The sequence below is a fragment of the Saccoglossus kowalevskii genome, chromosome 15 (genome assembly GCF_978046115.1).
Source record: "Saccoglossus kowalevskii chromosome 15, keSacKowa6.1, whole genome shotgun sequence".
Lineage (NCBI taxonomy): Eukaryota > Metazoa > Hemichordata > Enteropneusta > Harrimaniidae > Saccoglossus > Saccoglossus kowalevskii.
The window spans coordinates 31,970,632-31,992,324 of NC_140655.1; the positions used below are offsets into that span (position 1 = coordinate 31,970,632).

A 21,693-nucleotide genomic window follows, 5' to 3' on the forward strand; every position below is an offset into this window, starting at 1 on the left:
CCAAACCACAGGAATGGCAAATTTAATAGATGTTTGTCCCCATTTACATTTATATTTTGATGAAAGGAAGATATTTTTTTCTTTTGACCAAATATTATAAGTATGACCTAGTAATGAAAAATATGTTTTTGATCTCCAGAGACAAGGTAACTTAAGTGTTGTGTTTCACACGTGAGCAAATTAATTTGCAAACATATGCAAACACATTGCCTGTCAATAATAACATTCATAAATACCAAACCTGTGTCTTGTATATGCTCCAAAAACTTACAAAAAAAAGTCAGTGCGTCAGTCTGTCATTTTTATTTTGAGGACAGTCCCCATAGAGCATGACACTATCAGGAAACATCCTTTCATTTAAACCTGGGTAGAAAATTATTATAACAGAAAAATTATTTAAACAATGGATAAAAGAAACTATGACTTGGATTCTCAGCAATTTAATTCCTATTATTTTTACACAGATAATGTTAATTTAACTGAAAACACTTGCAGAGTTGGTGAATGAACTTGTGTCTGCAAAAGCAACGATATGGTCACTTTCCTGCTAGGGTACCATTGTCAGGTGCAAAAATGACATGATGAATATACAATTATTGAACGGAATCAGTTGACTCATTAAAGGCTGTAAAGCCAAATTCGTTATGTTAATTACCAGATACTGTACCAATCTTGAGCTGCCTCCAAAACAGGAAAGTATTTGATATCACTTGTGATTATGGCTGCTAAACAGGTTAATATGATAAAAAAAAATATCAAGCAGAATGACGACAACGAAGGTTGGTGTGATGTCTACAAATATCAAACAATTATAATTACTATTGCAAAAACATTTGACTACAATCCCGGAAAAGCCTGTGGACTGGTCAATATACAGCCTAGGACATAAAATACACCTAAAAGCAAATTTAACTTAGCAGTTTTTTGGGGGATATTTTTAAGACTACCTTGACGAAATTGTTTCTCTAAATCAAACGATAACGGTAAAGTGACAAGTGGCAGGAGAAAACCAACTGAAAAGTTCATACCTAGTACACAAAATATTATATATGGTAAGAATAATAGCATGACGTAAAAACTATATGATCCCATTCGTCCAAGTAAAATAGCTACTGTAATAACTCCAGCTTTACGGTCAGCCTCCATGTCTCGAGTATTGTTGCCATGCAAAATTGCTTCTGTGTTCAGTGCCAGTGGTAGAGCATAAAGTAACGGTGACAGGCTCCAGGATCCAGTCTGAGCCATACTGGCGAACATTACAGCCAGAGGACCAAACGTTATAATAACAACAAGGTCACCAAGGGCAAGATATTTAAGCCCAATACCTCCTGTATACAGAAATGAACTTGAAAGACCCCCAAAGTAAATTAAAGCTAAATGTTCCATTTTAGCGGGTGATAATACTATAACAAGCAACAAGAAAAAACAACCAATCGCGTACAGTACAGCACCGAATGTAGCCACCGTTGACGGTTCCAAAATATGGTCTACCAACGTCCGATCGTCGCTTTTCTTGCTGTCAATTCCCTTCATGAAGTCAAAATATGTATTTGTCAAGTTTCCAGCACCGTGGACGCTAAGAACTCCCAAGCACACACAAAGACAAGTCCATATATTGAAGCCATCGGTTGATTTGTAAGCTAATGCAGTTCCAAGAGCGACAGGTGTAAGCGATGCACTGAATGACCACGGACGCAGAGCCAGCCAATATGCACTTATTCGCTGTTGTGTCGATGCCTGGCGGAGAATTGGTTTCACTTTTCTGACATTATTGGTATGTCTGTCCATTTTGTCATTCAAATCCGTCATGCTGGCCATCAGAACAATGGGAACGAACAGATGCGATTCTCTCTTTGATATCACAGATACACATTCACGTATTCATTGAAATGAACATATTGCATTATTTTGCATTACGTGCCAAGTAGCTCAACAGCGTGTGACTTCAAAACCGGAAATCACGTTTGACCCCACTCTTCACGCATGATCTCGCATGAGACACGAGATTTAAAAAAACTAGGGCAAGAAAACGAAAAGTAATTATTTATTTACAATGATAGGTAGGTAAATATGTTAATTAAAAAAAAATAACCAAATACTTAATAATTAGAAAACTATGAATGTTTGTTATTTCACGTTTGTTGTTTTCTGTAGGTCAAAGTTCACCTGTAGTTGACCCAATATGGTGGCCTTTATCAGGTGAGGAACAGATCCTTTTTTTTTTTATAAAAATAGTTATGGTATGGATGTTACTGGATAATTGTCAGGGTAGCATTATTGTAACAATGTTGCGACACACTGAGGCTGTTTAGCGTTAATATGTGAGCAATCACTCAACTAGGAAAATTCATCATGCCTCTTTTGGATTGGACGTTATTTACGTTTATTACAAAATGACCCACCAATTTTTAACTAGTCCCATCTTGTAATACTCTCAAATTAAAAAAAATGGACTTCAAAATGCTATAAACTCAGTGCAAATATATTATAATAAATGGAAACTTGAAGTAAATATCTCAAAATCTAAAGTTGATTTTCAATAAATCTAGCATAACCATAACAAAACATTAATTTTTAATTAATGGAAAACAACTAGAAAATGTATCTTCGTACACTTACCTAGGATTGAAACTAAATACAAATGGTAAACTTATCTGAACTCAAGATGCATGATGATAATAAAAACAAAAACAAAACTCCCCAAAATAAGCTATACACATTTATGCTAACTCACCCAGCACCTTTGAACGGAACTTGGTTTTGGATTAAGGCACTTTATAAATGTTTATGATTGATTGATTGAAGTCTGTTCATAAATGTGTGTGTTTCAGGTATCTTATTGGATGTGACAACAAATTTATTGACTAATCAGATTTGTTACTAATAGTACAATTTCTAATATGGCGATTGCTACAAGTATGAGCATTTTGCGATTACGGCAAATAGTCACTGGTTTGTTTACCATATTTTGAGAGGTTTTCAGCTGTACTTTAACCATTCATGATAGTGTAGTTTGAGAAAAGATATGATGTCTATTTACTTCTGTTATTACTGTGTTATCATAATCTATTTACACCAATCATCGTTACCACTCCCAGACACAGCTTGCAATCACCGGCGGTATAGTGGTCATATTTTGGTTGTTGCATGTGGTTATCACACGGTCCGATGATCAGTGAGCTCTAAATTCAATCTGGGGTTGTATCTAGCTATAACCTGTGTATGAATGGACATTGATTTAGTAACTGTTGTAAGTATGATACAGATGGCAAAGCCACTTTCCGAGTGTTTGACAGATTTTTGATTCCCTGCATAGAAATTTGTTGAAGTCAAGACAATGTTAATTTTCTGTAGCCTGACACACACGTATAAATATAAAATTGCAGTGATTCTTATTAAACATCACTAGGCAAGTAATTATAAATTAGTATCCAAAGTCGCCTATCCATAAAGAAAAAAATAACTGAGAACAACCTTTAAAAATTGTTTAAGATAAGCTGAATGAGGCAACTGGCAGTCAGGCGAGGTGAGGTGACAAGCTGGATATGGATTAAAGAAGCTAAATGTACCAGAAATTAATAAACTACATTCACAACAACTAATTATTGACACAAGAAGATACCAAGATATGAATACTAATGTTGTATACCTTTGTGCATAGATTAGTATTACTACCGGTGTTATAATAATATTCCATGCCTTACCATTTTTTGTCAAATTGATTATAGCCTGTAGTAATGCTTATGGTGAAGACCAGTTTATCCCAACGATATTAACATTTATGTCAACGTGTCGTCATGATGAGTCAGTTTGTTAATGGCCTCAAGAGTCGAAATGAGGAGACTCGTAGCAAGACAGCTAGAGACCTGCAGCACTATGTGACGACAGAGCTACGAGAAGTCTCCGTGGACGAGTACACAACATTTATGGACAAATTAAATCATTACATATTTGAGCTGGTGTCTAGTCCTGAGGTGAATGATAAGAAGGGCGGCATTCTGGCTATAGGTACTACAATGTTCTGCCTCTAATAATGATAATATTCATTGTTGTCTTTCCATGAATTTACAATAACATTTTGTATAGTAGTATCATTATTTTGTTCATATAAGAAAAATGAAAAGTATTGGCAGTTTAAAATGGGAACAGTTGTTTTATGTTCTTTGTAATATTTCTAGTCAGTGTTGTGTTATTGAAAAAATATATGAATGTGTACTTTTTTCTACAGTGAGTCTGATTGGTGTAGATGGAGGTAATACTACTCGTACTAGCCGTTTTGCCAATTATCTTCGTAACCTGCTACCTTCAAATGATGTCCCTGTTATAGAGTTGGCATCAAAAGCGATGGGTCGATTGGCATTGGCGGGAGGTACATTCACTTCAGACTATGTAGAGTTCGAAGTGAGACGAGCTCTGGAATGGCTACAAGGCGATAGAAATGAATGGAAAAGACATGCTGCTGTGAGTGTATACATTGCAATGGGAAGGTCCAAAATTAACTGCAAAATAATACCTTGTTATATTTCATCTGTTTTAACAAGTGTTATTCACTCTGTTGTTGTCATCAATCAATTTCATTTTTCACTCTTTTTCAGGTATTGGTCCTACGAGAGCTAGCAGAAAATGCACCGACCTTCTTTTTTCAAGCAGTGCAGCCATTCTTTGATAATATCTTCAGTGCAGTCAGAGACCCAAAGGTATTTTATGAATATTTTACAAAATATAGGGAGTTTTAAAACTCAACACCATCATCCTTCTTGGCATGATAACAACTTAACTTGAATCCTTAACCCTTTCACTACCAGTTCCATCTTTTCATCACAAATTCACAAAATAGGACCATTTATAATTTGCACTTTTCTTCAGAAGATTGGATCAAACATAGACAAATTTTTGGGTAAAAACTGACAATTGTCACAAATTTTTTCTGTTGGCTAGAAAATTAGGGTTCATTTCCAGAAATATTGAAGAATATATGAAAAAAGTGCAGAATAATTTAGACAAGAAAGTCTGGTGATGAAAAGGTTAATACACATGTTTATATATTGTCAATTTACAGCTGACAATTGGACGAAAGTATTGAATAATTGCGTCAAATTTCTTAATCTTAACTGCATACTAGATGCTTTTCGGTGATGCTGGTTTCATCAAAATTCCACTCTTTTATCTACTTACTAAGAAATGTATATACTGCACTGGGCAAGTTAGAATGATTCCAACTTTTGTGAATTTAATAAATGTAGTAAAGAATGTTTTAAGATAGAAAAACATATTGCATGTGATAGAAATTTGATTGAAAAACATGATTCATGCAATGTGTAGTAATTTTATTTTATAATCGTAAACCAATTTATGTACTCTTACTCTGGTTTGTTTGTACTTTGTTATTTTTGTGTTTTATATAAAATGTGTTTTGGTTTTGATTAACTGAATAAAAAATGTAGTACAAAAAAAATGTAATGTAGTTGGTAGAATTTCCTAAATTCCACTTCCTAAATTCTACCTGCATGTGATTTATCTGGATTTGGTTGTTCTGCTCAGTTTTAGCATAATTTCTAATGCTGTATTTGTTCTATTAGAAGCACATAAAAGGTGTCTTCATTAGTAGGCATAACCATATCTTTTTGTTGTTGTCAATTTTACTTCAAAATACAAAAAAAAAATATACAAATACAAAATAAAACTGGCATGAAGCATATTTATTTGTCATCTAGGAAATACAGTATTGGTGATGATTTTTGATATTGTTGTCATCATTTATTGGACAAGTCTATTTCATAAAAATGGCAAATGGCTGTAAAAGTAGATGACTCATATTTTGCAATGACTTTGATCCAAACCAGGTGTGACTCAGCTCTTGTTTATTTATATCTGAGGACAGCCAAGTCCAAGTATTTTGTAGGAAGTTGATTTATTTAATTATCTACTGATGTGTACATTTCATGATCTTTTAACAGCAAGCAATACGTGAAGGTGCAGTGGCAGCACTGAGATCATGTCTTGTCCTGACAGCACAACGAGAAACGAAAATCATGCAAAAACCTCAGTGGTATAAGGTAAATAAATTGTCATTATTGGAGGGCATGCTTTCAGGGCTTGTACTTTATACTGAAGGCACACAATTTCACAGCCAAAATTTCAAAATGTCTTGGACTGAAGGGCACCAAGGCAATTCCTATTATGGCCTGCACCAAAGCATCCCGGTGGGACATCACAGCAATAACCTCCATGGCCTACACCAAATCATCTCAGTGGGACATCACAGCAATAACCTCCATGGCCTGCACCAAATCATCCCGGTGGGACATCACAGCAATAACCTCCATGGCCTGCACCAAAGCATCCCGGTGGGACATCACAGCAATAACCTCCATGGCCTGCATCAAATCATCCCGTTGGGACATCACAGCAATAACCCCCATGGCCTGCACCAAATCATCCCGTTGGGACATCACAGCAATAACCTCCATGGCCTACACCAAATCATCTCGGTGGGACATCACAGCAATAACCTCCATGGCCTACACCAAAGCATCCTGGTGGGACATCACAGCAATAACCTCCATGGCCTGCACCAAATCATCCCGGTGGGACATCACAGCAATAACCTCCATGGCCTGCACCAAATCATCTCGATGGGACATCACAGCAATAACCTCCATGGCCTGCACCAAATCATCCCGGTGGGACATCACAGCAATAACCTCCATGGCCTACACCAAATCATCTCGATGGGACATCACAGCAATAACCTCCATGGCCTGCACCAAATCATCTCGGTGGGACATCACAGCAATAACCTCCATGGCCTACACCAAATCATCTCGATGGGACATCACAGCAATAACCTCCATGGCCTGCACCAAATCATCCCGGTAGGACATCACAGCAATAACCTCCATGGCCTGCACCAAAGCATCCCGGTGGGACATCACAGCAATAACCTCCATGGCCTGCACCAAAGCATCCCGGTGGGACATCACAGCAATAACCTCCATGGCCTGCACCAAATCATCCCGTTGGGACATCACAGCAATAACCTCCATGGCCTACACCAAATCATCCCGGTGGGACATCACAGCAATAACCTCCATGGCCTACACCAAATCATCTCGGTGGGACATCACAGCAATAACCTCCATGGCCTGCACCAAATCATCTCGATGGGACATCACAGCAATAACCTCCATGGCCTGCACCAAATCATCCCGGTGGGACATCACAGCAATAACCTCCATGGCCTACACCAAATCATCTCAGTGGGACATCACAGCAATAACCTCCATGGCCTGCACCAAATCATCCCGGTGGGACATCACAGCAATAACCTCCATGGCCTGCACCAAAGCATCCCGGTGGGACATCACAGCAATAACCTCCATGGCCTGCACCAAATCATCCCGTTGGGACATCACAGCAATAACCTCCATGGCCTACACCAAATCATCCCGGTGGGACATCACAGCAATAACCTCCATGGCCTACACCAAATCATCTCGGTGGGACATCACAGCAATAACCTCCATGGCCTACACCAAAGCATCCTGGTGGGACATCACAGCAATAACCTCCATGGCCTGCACCAAATCATCCCGGTGGGACATCACAGCAATAACCTCCATGGCCTACACCAAATCATCCCGGTGGGACATCACAGCAATAACCTCCATGGCCTACACCAAATCATCTCGATGGGACATCACAGCAATAACCTCCATGGCCTGCACCAAATCATCCCGGTGGGACATCACAGCAATAACCTCCATGGCCTGCACCAAATCATCTCGATGGGACATCACAGCAATAACCTCCATGGCCTGCACCAAATCATCCCGGTGGGACATCACAGCAATAACCTCCATGGCCTACACCAAATCATCTCGATGGGACATCACAGCAATAACCTCCATGGCCTGCACCAAATCATCCCGGTGGGACATCACAGCAATAACCTCCATGGCCTACACCAAATCATCTCGATGGGACATCACAGCAATAACCTCCATGGCCTGCACCAAATCATCTCGGTGGGACATCACAGCAATAACCTCCATGGCCTACACCAAATCATCTCGATGGGACATCACAGCAATAACCTCCATGGCCTGCACCAAATCATCCCGGTGGGACATCACAGCAATAACCTCCATGGCCTACACCAAATCATCTCGATGGGACATCACAGCAATAACCTCCATGGCCTGCACCAAATCATCCCGGTGGGACATCACAGCAATAACCTCCATGGCCTACACCAAATCATCCCGGTGGGACATCACAGCAATAACCTCCATGGCCTACACCAAAGCATCCTGGTGGGACATCACAGCAATAACCTCCATGGCCTGCACCAAATCATCCCGGTGGGACATCACAGCAATAACCTCCATGGCCTACACCAAATCATCTCGGTGGGACATCACAGCAATAACCTCCATGGCCTGCACCAAATCATCTCGGTGGGACATCACAGCAATAACCCCCATGGCCTACAACAAAGCATCCCGGTGGGACATCACAGCAATAACCTCCATGGCCTGCACCAAATCATCCCGGTGGGACATCACAGCAATAACCTCCATGGCCTGCACCAAATCATCCCGTTGGGACATCACAGCAATAACCTCCATGGCCTGCACCAAATCATCCCGGTGGGACATCACAGCAATAACCTCCATGGCCTGCACCAAATCATCCCGGTGGGACATCACAGCAATAACCTCCATGGCCTGCACCAAATCATCCCGGTGGGACATCACAGCAATAACCTCCATGGCCTACACCAAATCATCCCGGTGGGACATCACAGCAATAACCTCCATGGCCTGCACCAAAGCATCCCGTTGGGACATCACAGCAATAACCTCCATGGCCTGCACCAAATCATCCCGGTGGGACATCACAGCAATAACCTCCATGGCCTACACCAAATCATCCCGGTGGGACATCACAGCAATAACCTCCATGGCCTACACCAAATCATCCCGTTGGGACATCACAGCAATAACCTCCATGGCCTGCACCAAAGCATCCCGGTGGGACATCACAGCAATAACCTCCATGGCCTGCACCAAATCATCTCGGTGGGACATCACAGCAATAACCTCCATGGCCTGCACCAAAGCATCCCGGTGGGACATCACAGCAATAACCTTCATGGCCTGCACCAAATCATCCCGTTGGGACATCACAGCAATAACCTCCATGGCCTACACCAAATCATCCCGGTGGGACATCACAGCAATAACCTCCATGGCCTGCACCAAATCATCCCGTTGGGACATCACAGCAATAACCTCCATGGCCTGCACCAAATTATCCCGGTGGGACATCACAGCAATAACCCCCATGGCCTACACCAAATCATCCCGGTGGGACATCACAGCAATAACCTCCATGGCCTGCACCAAATCATCTCGGTGGGACATCACAGCAATAACCTCCATGGCCTGCACCAAATCATCCTGGTGGGACATCACAGCAATAACCTCCATGGCCTGCACCAAATCATCTCGGTGGGACATCACAGCAATCACCTCCATGGCCTGCACCAAATCATCTCGGTGGGACATCACAGCAATAACCTCCATGGCCTGCACCAAATCATCCCAGTGGGACATCACAGCAATAACCTCCATGGCCTACACCAAATCATCCCGGTGGGACATCACAGCAATAACCTCCATGGCCTACACCAAATCATCCCGGTGGGACATCACAGCAATAACCTCCATGGCCTGCACCAAATCATCCCGGTGGAACATCACAGCAATCACCTCCATGGCCTGCACCAAATCATCTCGGTGGGACATCACAGCAATAACCTCCATGGCCTGCACCAAATCATCCCGGTGGGACATCACAGCAATCACCTCCATGGCCTGCACCAAATCATCTCGGTGGGACATCACAGCAATAACCTCCATGGCCTGCACCAAATCATCCCAGTGGGACATCACAGCAATAACCTCCATGGCCTACACCAAATCATCCCGGTGGGACATCACAGCAATAACCTCCATGGCCTGCACCAAATCATCTCGGTGGGACATCACAGCAATAACCTCCATGGCCTGCACCAAATCATCCTGGTGGGACATCACAGCAATAACCTCCATGGCCTGCACCAAAGCATTCAGGTGGGACATCACAGCAATAACCTCCATGGCCTGCACCAAATCATCCCAGTGGGACATCACAGCAATAACCTCCATGGCCTGCACCAAATCATCCCGGTGGGACATCACAGCAATAACCTCCATGGCCTACAACAAATCATCCCGGTGGGACATCACGGCAATAACCTCCATGGCCTGCACCAAATCATCCCGGTGGGACATCACAGCAATAACCTCCATGGCCTACACCAAATCATCCCGGTGGGACATCACAGCAATAACCTCCATGGCCTGCACCAAATCATCCCGGTGGGACATCACAGCAATAACCTCCATGGCCTGCACCAAATCATCCCGGTGGGACATCACAGCAATAACCTCCATGGCCTACACCAAATCATCCCGGTGGGACATCACAGCAATAACCTCCATGGCCTGCACCAAATCATCCCGGTGGGACATCACAGCAATAACCTCCATGGCCTGCACCAAATCATCCCGGTGGGACATCACAGCAATAACCTCCATGGCCTACACCAAGGCATTCAGGTGGGACATCACAGCAATAACCTCCATGGCCTGCACCAAATCATCCCGGTGGGACATCACAGCAATAACTTCCATGGCCTGCACCAAATCATCCCGGTGGGACATCACAGCAATAACCTCCCTGCACCAAATCATCCCGGTGGGACATCACAGCAATAACCTCCATGGCCTGCACCAAAGCATCCCGGTGGGACATCACAGCAATAACCTCCATGGCCTGCACCAAATCATCCCGGTGGGACATCACAGCAATAACCTCCATGGCCTGCACCAAAGCATTCAGGTGGGACATCACAGCAATAACCTCCATGGCCTGCACCAAATCATCCCAGTGGGACATCACAGCAATAACCTCCATGGCCTGCACCAAATCATCCCGGTGGGACATCACAGCAATAACCTCCATGGTCTGCACCAAAGCATTCAGGTGGGACATCACAGCAATAACCTCCATGGCCTGCACCAAATCATCCCGGTGGGACATCACAGCAATAACCTCCATGGCCTGCACCAAAGCATTCAGGTGGGACATCACAGCAATAACCTCCATGGCCTACACCAAATCATCCCGGTGGGACATCACAGCAATAACCTCCATGGCCTGCACCAAATCATCCCGGTGGGACATCACAGCAATAACCTCCATGGCCTACACCAAATCATCCCGGTGGGACATCACAGCAATAACCTCCATGGCCTGCACCAAATCATCCCGGTGGGACATCACAGCAATAACCTCCATGGCCTACACCAAATCATCCCGGTGGGACATCACAGCAATAACCTCCATGGCCTGCACCAAATCATCCCGGTGGGACATCACAGCAATAACCTCCATGGTCTGCACCAAAGCATTCAGGTGGGACATCACAGCAATAACCTCCATGGCCTACACCAAATCATCCCGGTGGAACATCACAGCAATAACCTCCATGGCCTACACCAAGGCATTCAGGTGGGACATCACAGCAATAACCTCCATGGCCTACACCAAATCATCCCGGTGGGACATCACAGCAATAACCTCCATGGCCTGCACCAAATCATCCCGGTGGGACATCACAGCAATAACCTCCATGGCCTGCACCAAAGCATCCTGGTAGGACATCACAGCAATAACCTCCATGGCCTACACCAAGGCATTCAGGTGGGACATCACAGCAATAACCTCCATGGCCTACACCAAATCATCCCGGTGGGACATCACAGCAATAACCTCCATGGCCTACACCAAATCATCCTGGTGGGACATCACAGCAATAACCTCCATGGCCTACAACAAATCATCCCGGTGGAACATCACAGCAATAACCTCCATGGCCTACAACAAAGCATCCCAGTGGGACATCACAGCAATAACCTCCATGGCCTACACCAAATCATCCCGGTGGGACATCACAGCAATAACCTCCATGGCCTGCACCAAATCATCCCGGTGGGACATCACAGCAATAACCTCCATGGCCTGCACCAAAGCATCCTGGTGGGACATCACAGCAATAACCTCCATGGCCTACACCAAATCATCCCGGTGGGACATCACAGCAATAACCTCCATGGCCTGCACCAAAGCATCCTGGTGGGACATCACAGCAATAACCTCCATGGCCTGCACCAAATCATCCCGGTGGGACATCGCAGCAATAACCTCCATGGCCTGCACCAAATCATCCCGGTGGGACATCACAGCAATAACCTCCATGGCCTACACCAAATCATCCTGGTGGGACATCACAGCAATAACCTCCATGGCCTGCACCAAATCATTCCGTTGGGACATCACAGCAATAACCTCCATGGCCTGCACCAAATCATCCCGGTGGGACATCACAGCAATAACCTCCATGGCCTGCACCAAATCATCCCGGTGGGACATCACAGCAATAACCTCCATGGCCTACACCAAATCATCCCGTTGGGACATCACAGCAATAACCTCCATGGCCTGCACCAAATCATCCCGGTGGGACATCACAGCAATAACCTCCATGGCCTGCACCAAATCATTCCGTTGGGACATCACAGCAATAACCTCCATGGCCTACACCAAATCATCCCGTTGGGACATCACAGCAATAACCTCCATGGCCTGCACCAAATCATCCCGGTGGGACATCACAGCAATAACCTCCATGGCCTGCACCAAAGCATCCCGGTGGGACATCACAGCAATAACCCCCATAGCCTGCACCAAATCATCCCGGTGGGACATCACAGCAATAACCTCCATGGCCTGCACCAAAGCATCCCGGTGGGACATCACAGCAATAACCTCCATGGCCTACACCAAATCATCCCGTTGGGACATCACAGCAATAACCTCCATGGCCTGCACCAAAGCATCCCGGTGGGACATCACAGCAATAACCTCCATGGCCTGCACCAAATCATCCCGGTGGGACATCACAGCAATAACCCCCATAGCCTGCACCAAATCATCCCGGTGGGACATCACAGCAATAACCTCCATGGCCTGCACCAAAGCATCCCGGTGGGACATCACAGCAATAACCTCCATGGCCTACACCAAATCATCCCGTTGGGACATCACAGCAATAACCTCCATGGCCTACACCAAAGCATCCCGGTGGGACATCACAGCAATAACCTCCATGGCCTACACCAAAGCATCCCGGTGGGACATCACAGCAATAACCTCCATGGCCTGCACCAAATCATCCCGGTGGGACATCACAGCAATAACCTCCATGGCCTGCACCAAATCATCTCGGTGGGACATCACAGCAATAACCCCCATGGCCTACAACAAAGCATCCCGGTGGGACATCACAGCAATAACCCCCATGGCCTACAACAAAGCATCCCGGTGGGACATCACAGCAATAACCTCCATGGCCTACACCAAATCATCCCGGTGGGACATCACAGCAATAACCTCCATGGCCTGCACCAAAGCATCCCGGTGGGACATCACAGCAATAACCTCCATGGCCTACACCAAAGCATCCCGGTGGGACATCACAGCAAGGCCTGTACCACTGAATGACAAAAGTAAGGGAATTGACTTGAAGGCATAATCTTGCGCATGTCCAAATAAATAAATATAATAAATTGTGATTGCCATGCCTATTTAATCAGCATAATGGCCATGAATTAACTAGACCCAATTTCCCACATACATCTTTCATCTTGGGATACATATGCAAATATAATTGTTTGATGATTCGGTTAAAACAAATCCAAATCAAGCATTTCTGCAATTCCAGAGGAAGGTATCATTTGTATACAGATGGACTTGGTTCATACATGAGACGTGGCACCTTAATGCATGTCATAATGTTTTTCAGATTGGATTTGAAATGGCTGACTGGTGGCTATTTTGTTTTGATAAATGCAGTTCTTGATCCATGTCTCTCATATGTTCTTATATTTTTTTTATACTTGATAACTCACAGAGAGATATGTTATGTTGTTATTTTTTGTAAATAATGTCTTTTATTTGGAAAACAGCAATCCTATGAAGAAGCTGAAAAAGGATTTGATGACAGCGTGAGCAAAGAACGTGGTGTGAACAGAGATGACAGAGCACATGGATCATTGCTGATTATTAATGAATTAGTAAGAAACAGCAGCATGGAAGGACAGGTAAATATGATGTCATATCCTGTATGCCAATGCATTGTTGTTGCTAGGATACCAATCATGTGATGGTGTTTATGTGAAAGGTCAGGGGTTATGTTTCAGTAGTCATATTGGTATGTACAGTTTTGTTTTACACCAGCTTTCATTGTCTGCGATCATTGTTTTTATACAAAGTTTGCAAAATTCTCATATAACATGAGAAATGTTTTTTATTTGAGCACATTGGCACAAATAACATAGTTGATTCTTATCTTAGTATTCAGATAATTCATAATGCAGTTTTGATGATTCGTTAAAATAGAAATTTTGTTTAAATAAAAAATTATAGGATTATAAGAAACACAGAAAACTCACCATTCCATCATTTTAATTGTCTTTTATGTTACAGAGATTAAGACAAGAAATGGAAGAAATTTCACAACAACAAACAATGCATGATAGATCCTTTCGAGTAAGTAAATACAGTTTTAGTTTTTTCTGCCAAAAATGTTATGCAGCATTGTGTGTGTTTTTATGTATATTTCCTTGTTTTGTTTTCATTGGTTACACAGATCATGGTCAATATTTTTGTCAAATATTATACATTATATATTATTTTGTAAGGTGTTCAAGAATACTGATAAGATTATTTAGAATAATGTATTGAAAATATCAAAATAAGGATAATTAGCTATTTCTTTTAGTCCTTTGATTTTTCTTTGCATTGTATTCTTTTCTATAATGCAGGGTCTTGGTCACTTGGGTGGTAAGTCCAAGCATCATCAACATCATCAACACCAGCAGATGATCACTATATTTCACAGTTTTCAACCTCAAAGGCCATCACTAAGTCCCATCAGCATCTCTGCTACAGCTGTGTCTCCTCAGAAACCTGCCTATGTTGAAAGCAGATACTGTAGAGAACTAATGGAAGAAAAATTTGATGAAGTAAGTGAAATATTTGCAGTATCCTATTTCATATAACTATTATAATTTCAACCTGAAAAATAGTAAAGTACACATAGGATAATAAAGGATACAAGAAAATTTATTTAGACTTGACTTTGTGGATTTTCCATGGAAGCCTAATCTAGGAGCCATTTTGAATTGAAATTTTGTCAAAATATATGCAACATACAACTGAGGTTTACAATTCAAAAAAATAGTCTGGACACCCATAGCAGGTTTTAGACTTTCAGTCCGTAGGGAATAACGTTGCAAAGTTTCAGAAATGTCATGTGTTGAATATACCAGGGATATTGATGAATACTGAATTTATAAGAATAAGCCTATCAGAAACTAATTAGGCTGTTTTGTTGCAAATATTGGAAGTAATCCGATTCTTCTAACACACACACAATAACAAAATAAACTATGAAATTTTTGATGAATGTATTTTATGATAGTAATATGTAATGTAATATTATCATGTAATATTATCATCAGACAACAATATTGCTGGAAACAAGATTTTATGAAAATCATCATTCTTACAAATACTCTTACATGATGAATTGTAGAAGACAGTTTACTCTTACTACCATTGTTTGCTCAAGAACTCTTTAATAAAGTTAACTGTCAGACCACGTATTAAATCCAACAAACTTTTAGTTTATTGAGTTAATTTTATTTGCAAAGAAAAGCTGAAAATACATTGGAAGTGAATTATTTGTTTAAAAAATTTGTAATGTTGATTGTCAACATTGATGTTCAGCAATTCAATTTGTGAATTATTTGTTCTGTGTGATGAATATTGCACACACAAGAGGTATTGTCATACCTATGTGTGTGTGTGTGTGTGTGTGTGTAATACCTTGTTTCACTGTTATCTCAAATGCTATTGGTTTGATTAGACTGAAACTAGATACGTAGCTTTCATAATATGAACACCAAACCTTTTTGGTATAAATCTGTGTGTATTATTTTAATGATTAATTAATCATCATCAAATTTAAATATACTGTAAAATCTGTATTAAAAGCCGCGCCTCTATTAAAATGGTACAATGCAAAAGAAATGGTGAATATGAGAAATGGGGACTTTTTGGGTCACAATTGTTCAAAAAGTATGGGTTCTATTAGGAATGCGGCTTCTATTACAGATTTTGCAGTGTATGAATACTTTTGAGTGAATTAATATCTGACAATTTTGAAATTAAGGTATACCCATCAATTTGCTAATTAACTGTTTCTTGCATATTTGTTATTTATTAGAACAATAGTTTTCGTAGTTGCCTCAAATCTTGTCTGCATACTGTGTGTTTGGTTGAATGTCTAGTTTGTCATTAATCTGGCCTTATTAATAAGCTAATTTGCATACTCATCAACTATTTTTAATATGTTTTGTTTATATTTCAAAAGTTTGGATTGAACTGGCACATGATTGTTTGGAATTAATCTATGCTTAATGTAGCAAATTTGCATAATTATTTGGCTTAATCATGTTCTTTATACACCTTTACCCAAATTTACTCAAACATTTCAAGTTTGTACATAATTGTGAGCATAATTTGCATAATAATATGTCGAATCCTTCGATTTTTAGCTCCGCTATCGACTTTGTCGAGCGGAGCTAATATGAGTGATTGTCCGTCGTTGTGTCAATGTTTTACTTTTTCGACTTCTTCTTGAAAACTACAAGCCTGAATGCTTTGATATTTGGTGTATATGTACCTTGGGTAGACCTCTCTCAGATTTGTTCATTTCATGATCATATCTTCAATTCTCTAATTTTGGTGAGTATTTTTGTCATTTTTGGTAAAAAGTGATATTTTCGACTTCTTGTTAAAAACTGCAAGTCCAATTGCTTTGATATTACATATATAAGTACTACATGTGGACCTCTCTTAGATTTGTTCATTTTGTTATGATATTTTTAATTCTCTAATTTGGGTGAATATTTTTGTAATTTTTGGTAAAAAGTGATATTTTCAACTTCTTGTTAAAAACCGCAAGTCCAATTGCTTCGATATTACATATATAGGTACTACATGTGGACCTCTCTCAGATTTGTTCATTTTGTAATGATATCTTTAATTCTCTAATTTTGGTGAATATTTTTGTCATTTTTGGTAAAAGTGATATTTTCGACTTCTTGTTAAAAACCACAAGTCCAATTGCTTCGATATTACATATATAGGTACTACATGTGGACCACTCTCAAATTTGTTCATTTTGTAATGATATCGTCAATTCTCAAATTTTGGTGAATATCTTTGTCATTTTTGGTAAAAAGTGATATTTTCGACTTCTTGTTAAAAACCGCAAGTCCAATTGCTTTGATCTTATGACATATATAGGTACTACATGTGGACCTCTCTCAGATTTGTTCATTTTGTAATGATATCTTTAGTTATCTAATTTTGGTGAATAGTTTTGTCATTTTTGGTAAAAAGTGATATTTTTGAATTCTCGTTGAAAACAGCAAGTCCCATTGCATTGATACTATACATATTGTTCATTTTCTAATGATATCTTCTGTTCTTTAATTGAAATGTGCATTGCTAACAGCGGAGCTATCTCAGCCGAGAGGCTGCTTGTTTCAATTGAGATTTGAAATTCCTTTTTGATTTTTTCTCTCTATTTACACTCCCAGTTTGTATGGATAACAATTAAAAATAATCAGCATGTACAAATTATAAATAATAAATTGTATTTGAATATTTCTATTATTTATGTCTTAGTTCTCGTTTGAAAGAAGTTTGAAATAGGGACTTAGAATCTGTTTCTGTCTTTCCATTCGTAGTCATATTTCAGAACCTTCCGGACCAAAGTTGTTCATTCTTTGTGCCAAGTACTTTATGTGGGTCATATACACATATAGTGGTTTTAGTGATTCAATCCAAGATGGCCAACAGGCAGCCATTTTGTTTTTTGAAAATGTGGTATCAAATTTTATGTTATTCACTTGTTTGACTTTGTTCTCTATAAATTTTAAAGTACCCTAACTTTCGGCCACGAAAACATTGTTAGAAAGAGTGTCATTGAGTAACACAATACAAAATAAGTTTTACATGCTGAGATACTGGAGATATGTACTTTCCTTGCAATTGAATACAAAATGGCACATGAGAAATAACAAATAGAAATTGAAGGTTTGTGACCATATATAAGATTTAGAAGTCATTTGGTAAATCTGATTTTTGTTGATACTAGTCAACACCCTCAATTACTAACCATAAACTACAAATTCATGCAGAAACAATTGCAACAAGGACTGGAATTAACAATTGAGATACTTAACTGGGACTATGATGTCATCAGCAATAACCAGTGATGTCATCAGCAATAACCAGTGATGTCATCAGCAATAACCAGTGATGTCATCAGCAATAACCAGTGATGTCATCAGCAGTAACATATGATGTCATAAGCAATAACCAAAAATGTCATCAATAACCTATGATTTCATCCACAATAACCTATGTCACCAACAATAACCTATGTCACCAACAATAACCTATGATGTCATCAAAAATAACCTGTGATGTCACCAACAATAGCCTATGTCACCAACAATAACCTATGATGTCACCAACAATAACCTATGTCACCAACAATAACCTATGATGTCATTAAAAATAACCTGTGATGTCACCAACAATAACCTTAGTATGATGTCATCAACAATAACCTATGATGTCATTAACAATAACCTATTTGTTTAATTTTCTTCTCAGATTTGTTGTCAGGTATTGAAATACAGGAGCAGTAGAAGTCCATTGATCCAGCAGATGTTATTGACAATGTTGCCACGGTTAGCTGCATTTCAACCTGTCAAATTTGTTAAAAAGTAAGTCTTCAGTTAATTATGTCATAAATCATTTTAATCGTGTAAACAAGATGAGTTGTTGGGTTGTTAAATTATTTCTGATATTCCTGATATGAAACATACACATCAACTGACCATAAATCTCTGCTGAAAGTCTTCACATATAACGACATTATATACCCTTTACAATAGAAATGTTTTATATACCTATTCCATCACTATTCTGTGTGCATTGTTGTCAATATTTGATTCCAGTGAATTTTATTTACAGGTATCTCAATGACACCATGCAATATTTACTTGGTAGTTTGAAAAAGGTAATGTATAATAACACTTAAGTATCTCTCCTGTAACAAATTTCAGTCTTTTCACCAGAGTCATCTTCATCCTGCCTTGTTTGGAAAATAAGATATAATCACACAGTATTTTTAATGATGATATTTCTTAAGAAGATTCCTAAAAACATAAAGAGAGCAAATAAAACTCCCAAAAGAAGATTGATATGAATTCTAATGCATTCCTGATAAATGAGGATTAAATCAATTGTGCATATTGTAATTTATTTAATCAAAAAATATAATATTGTCATTAGATTGCGATTTCATGATTATGAATCAGTGTAATCAAAAAGAAACGTAATTGATTTGGAAGACAAAAAAAGTTGACAATGGTGGCAAAACATATCCCCACGTTGTCATACATGTATGATTCAATTTTCTCTATTTTTCATTGTCTGAATTGACTTAACAAAGATAGAATCGGTGTTCAGTTCACTTATGATTGTTGGATTGCTAAATATTTTTTTGATCAGCAGAAACTCCCTATTCCATTGTTTTAAAGATTACAACAGAAAATTCATTTTACAACTCATTTTTATCAGAAAATGTTTTTTGTGATGGCCAACTTTTCTGACTCAAAGTTATTTCTTTTTAATGAAACCATTTGCTGACTCTCTTTGTGGAAAGTTTTAATTTGAAGCTTGCGATGACATTTGAAGTTTTTTTTGGTTCACAGGAACGGGAAAGATCCAGTGCATTTCAAGCTGTTGGACTGTTGGCTGTTGCTGTAAAATCACAAATTGTACCACATTTACCAAAGATATTAGAAATTGTCAAGATTTCATTACCATCAAAAGATCTGCCTGCTAAGTAAGTGACACAGTCTAATAATAACCAATGAAATCTCATATGACCTGACTTCTGTCATGGCAACCCGTTGCTAAGTAACACAAGCTGTATTCACCATCTATGTCATTATATATTACTTCAGTCGACCTTTCCTGTGAGAACCTGCATTATGTGTGAAATTGAACATGACAAACAAAGGTCATATACTACGTTCACACAACAGCATTTTATCAGCTTGAGCCAGTAAAAATGGCCCTGTATACGTATTCAGCTCGAGCTAAACTCGGCTCCAATAAACCCTCAGGGTTGAACTCCGATAGGGTTTAGCCCCAACATGGCCCGACCGTGTATACGCATTGGGCCCAACTATCTGTAAAGATATGCTTGTGAACGTTGTTGCAATTGCAATTGAAGTCACATAAAAACATCAAAAAACACTAAAGTGTTTTAGTTGTATTTCCATGCTCAATAGTGTGCTGTACATGTTTGGTTAATGAAGTATCAATATAAGGGTATCTCAACATAATATTCCGTTCTCAAGGATTGGGATTTTAACATTGAGCTATAAAAAAAGAATTTCAAAATCAAATTGTTTGATTTTTTGTGGCAGATGTTTGGTCCATGCAATATGCAAGATTACGCAGAGAATGAAAAATTTGCTATTGAATTTTATATTTTACAATTTTGTGTCTTGAAAACAACAATAATTGTACATTAATGTTATTTTGAATCTGCCATCACGCATTCAGTTGAAATTTACAAGTTATTGCGTATTTGCAAGTGTGTTAGACCATTTTCATCTTGGGAAGTGTGCAGTTATTCAGAAATAACCACAAGAAATATTTTAACCTACTGAAAATAAATGCAAATAAAATTTTACATTAAGTTTTTCTTTTTTGATTCTCTCTTACACTATTTCACAGTGGGTGAATATTAAATTAAAAAAATGTGTTTTTTTTTTTCAGGAAACATAAAAACTTTGTTGTGGATCCGTCAGTGTTCACATGTGTCAGCATGCTGGCCAGGGCAGTAGGTCATGTGATTGCCAAGGATGTCAAGGAACTATTGGAGCCTATGCTAGCAGTAGGACTTAGGTATGTATAAAATGCTGCTGTGCCAATCCTGTTGTAGCTCTATAGTTCTTAGTTTTATGTCTTCTTCAAAAAACTTTGCACAACTGTCTGATGGAAAGCCTGTCATCCTGCTTGCATTAGCGTTGAATTTATATTTTCAACTTCTTCAAAACAGCAAGCCTGCTTGCTTTTATACTTGGTGTATATATGTACTTTGGATGGACTGATCTCAGATTGGTTAATTTTGTGATATCTTAAAATTTCTAATTTTGTCAGTTTTGGTAAAAATCTCTATTTTTGACTTCTTCTTGAAAATAGCTTGATTGCTTCAATATTTTATATTTCGATACCTAGAGTGGATCTTAGATTTGTTCATTTTGTGATATATTACCTTCAATTCTCTAATTTTAGTAAATATTTTCGTCATTTTTGGTAGGAATGGTTATTTTCGTCTTCTTCTTGGATATGGTTAGC

At 39.7% G+C, this 21,693-nt stretch overlaps 2 protein-coding genes across 2 annotated transcripts in view; one reads left to right on the forward strand and one right to left on the reverse strand.

Moving 5' to 3' along the window:
• Positions 1 to 288: 288 nt before the first annotated feature.
• Positions 289 to 1,985, reverse strand: LOC100377372 (ubiA prenyltransferase domain-containing protein 1-like). Its single transcript, XM_002734312.4, has one exon. It carries the CDS (start codon positions 1,816 to 1,818, stop codon positions 838 to 840), a length of 981 nt encoding a protein of 326 aa, XP_002734358.2. The 5' UTR covers positions 1,819 to 1,985; the 3' UTR covers positions 289 to 837.
• Positions 1,986 to 2,158: 173 nt separating this feature from the next.
• LOC100329005 (target of rapamycin) overlaps positions 2,159 to 21,693 on the forward strand; it is a 110,123-nt gene continuing 90,588 nt past the window's right edge. The window contains exons 1-12 of the mRNA XM_085490725.1: positions 2,159 to 2,199; positions 3,729 to 4,008; positions 4,229 to 4,461; positions 4,596 to 4,697; positions 5,958 to 6,056; positions 14,139 to 14,273; positions 14,659 to 14,721; positions 14,997 to 15,197; positions 18,928 to 19,040; positions 19,291 to 19,336; positions 20,034 to 20,167; positions 21,112 to 21,240. Of these exons, the coding sequence (XP_085346851.1) occupies positions 3,798 to 4,008; positions 4,229 to 4,461; positions 4,596 to 4,697; positions 5,958 to 6,056; positions 14,139 to 14,273; positions 14,659 to 14,721; positions 14,997 to 15,197; positions 18,928 to 19,040; positions 19,291 to 19,336; positions 20,034 to 20,167; positions 21,112 to 21,240 (1,466 nt within the window). The 5' untranslated portion in view covers positions 2,159 to 2,199; positions 3,729 to 3,797. The remainder of the gene's footprint in view (positions 2,200 to 3,728; positions 4,009 to 4,228; positions 4,462 to 4,595; positions 4,698 to 5,957; positions 6,057 to 14,138; positions 14,274 to 14,658; positions 14,722 to 14,996; positions 15,198 to 18,927; positions 19,041 to 19,290; positions 19,337 to 20,033; positions 20,168 to 21,111; positions 21,241 to 21,693) is intronic.

What these genes read in the sequence shown, in the direction of transcription:
- LOC100377372 (XM_002734312.4), bottom strand. Translation starts at nt 1,818, where the DNA reads ATGGCCAGCATGACGGATTTGAATGACAAAATGGACAGACATACCAAT.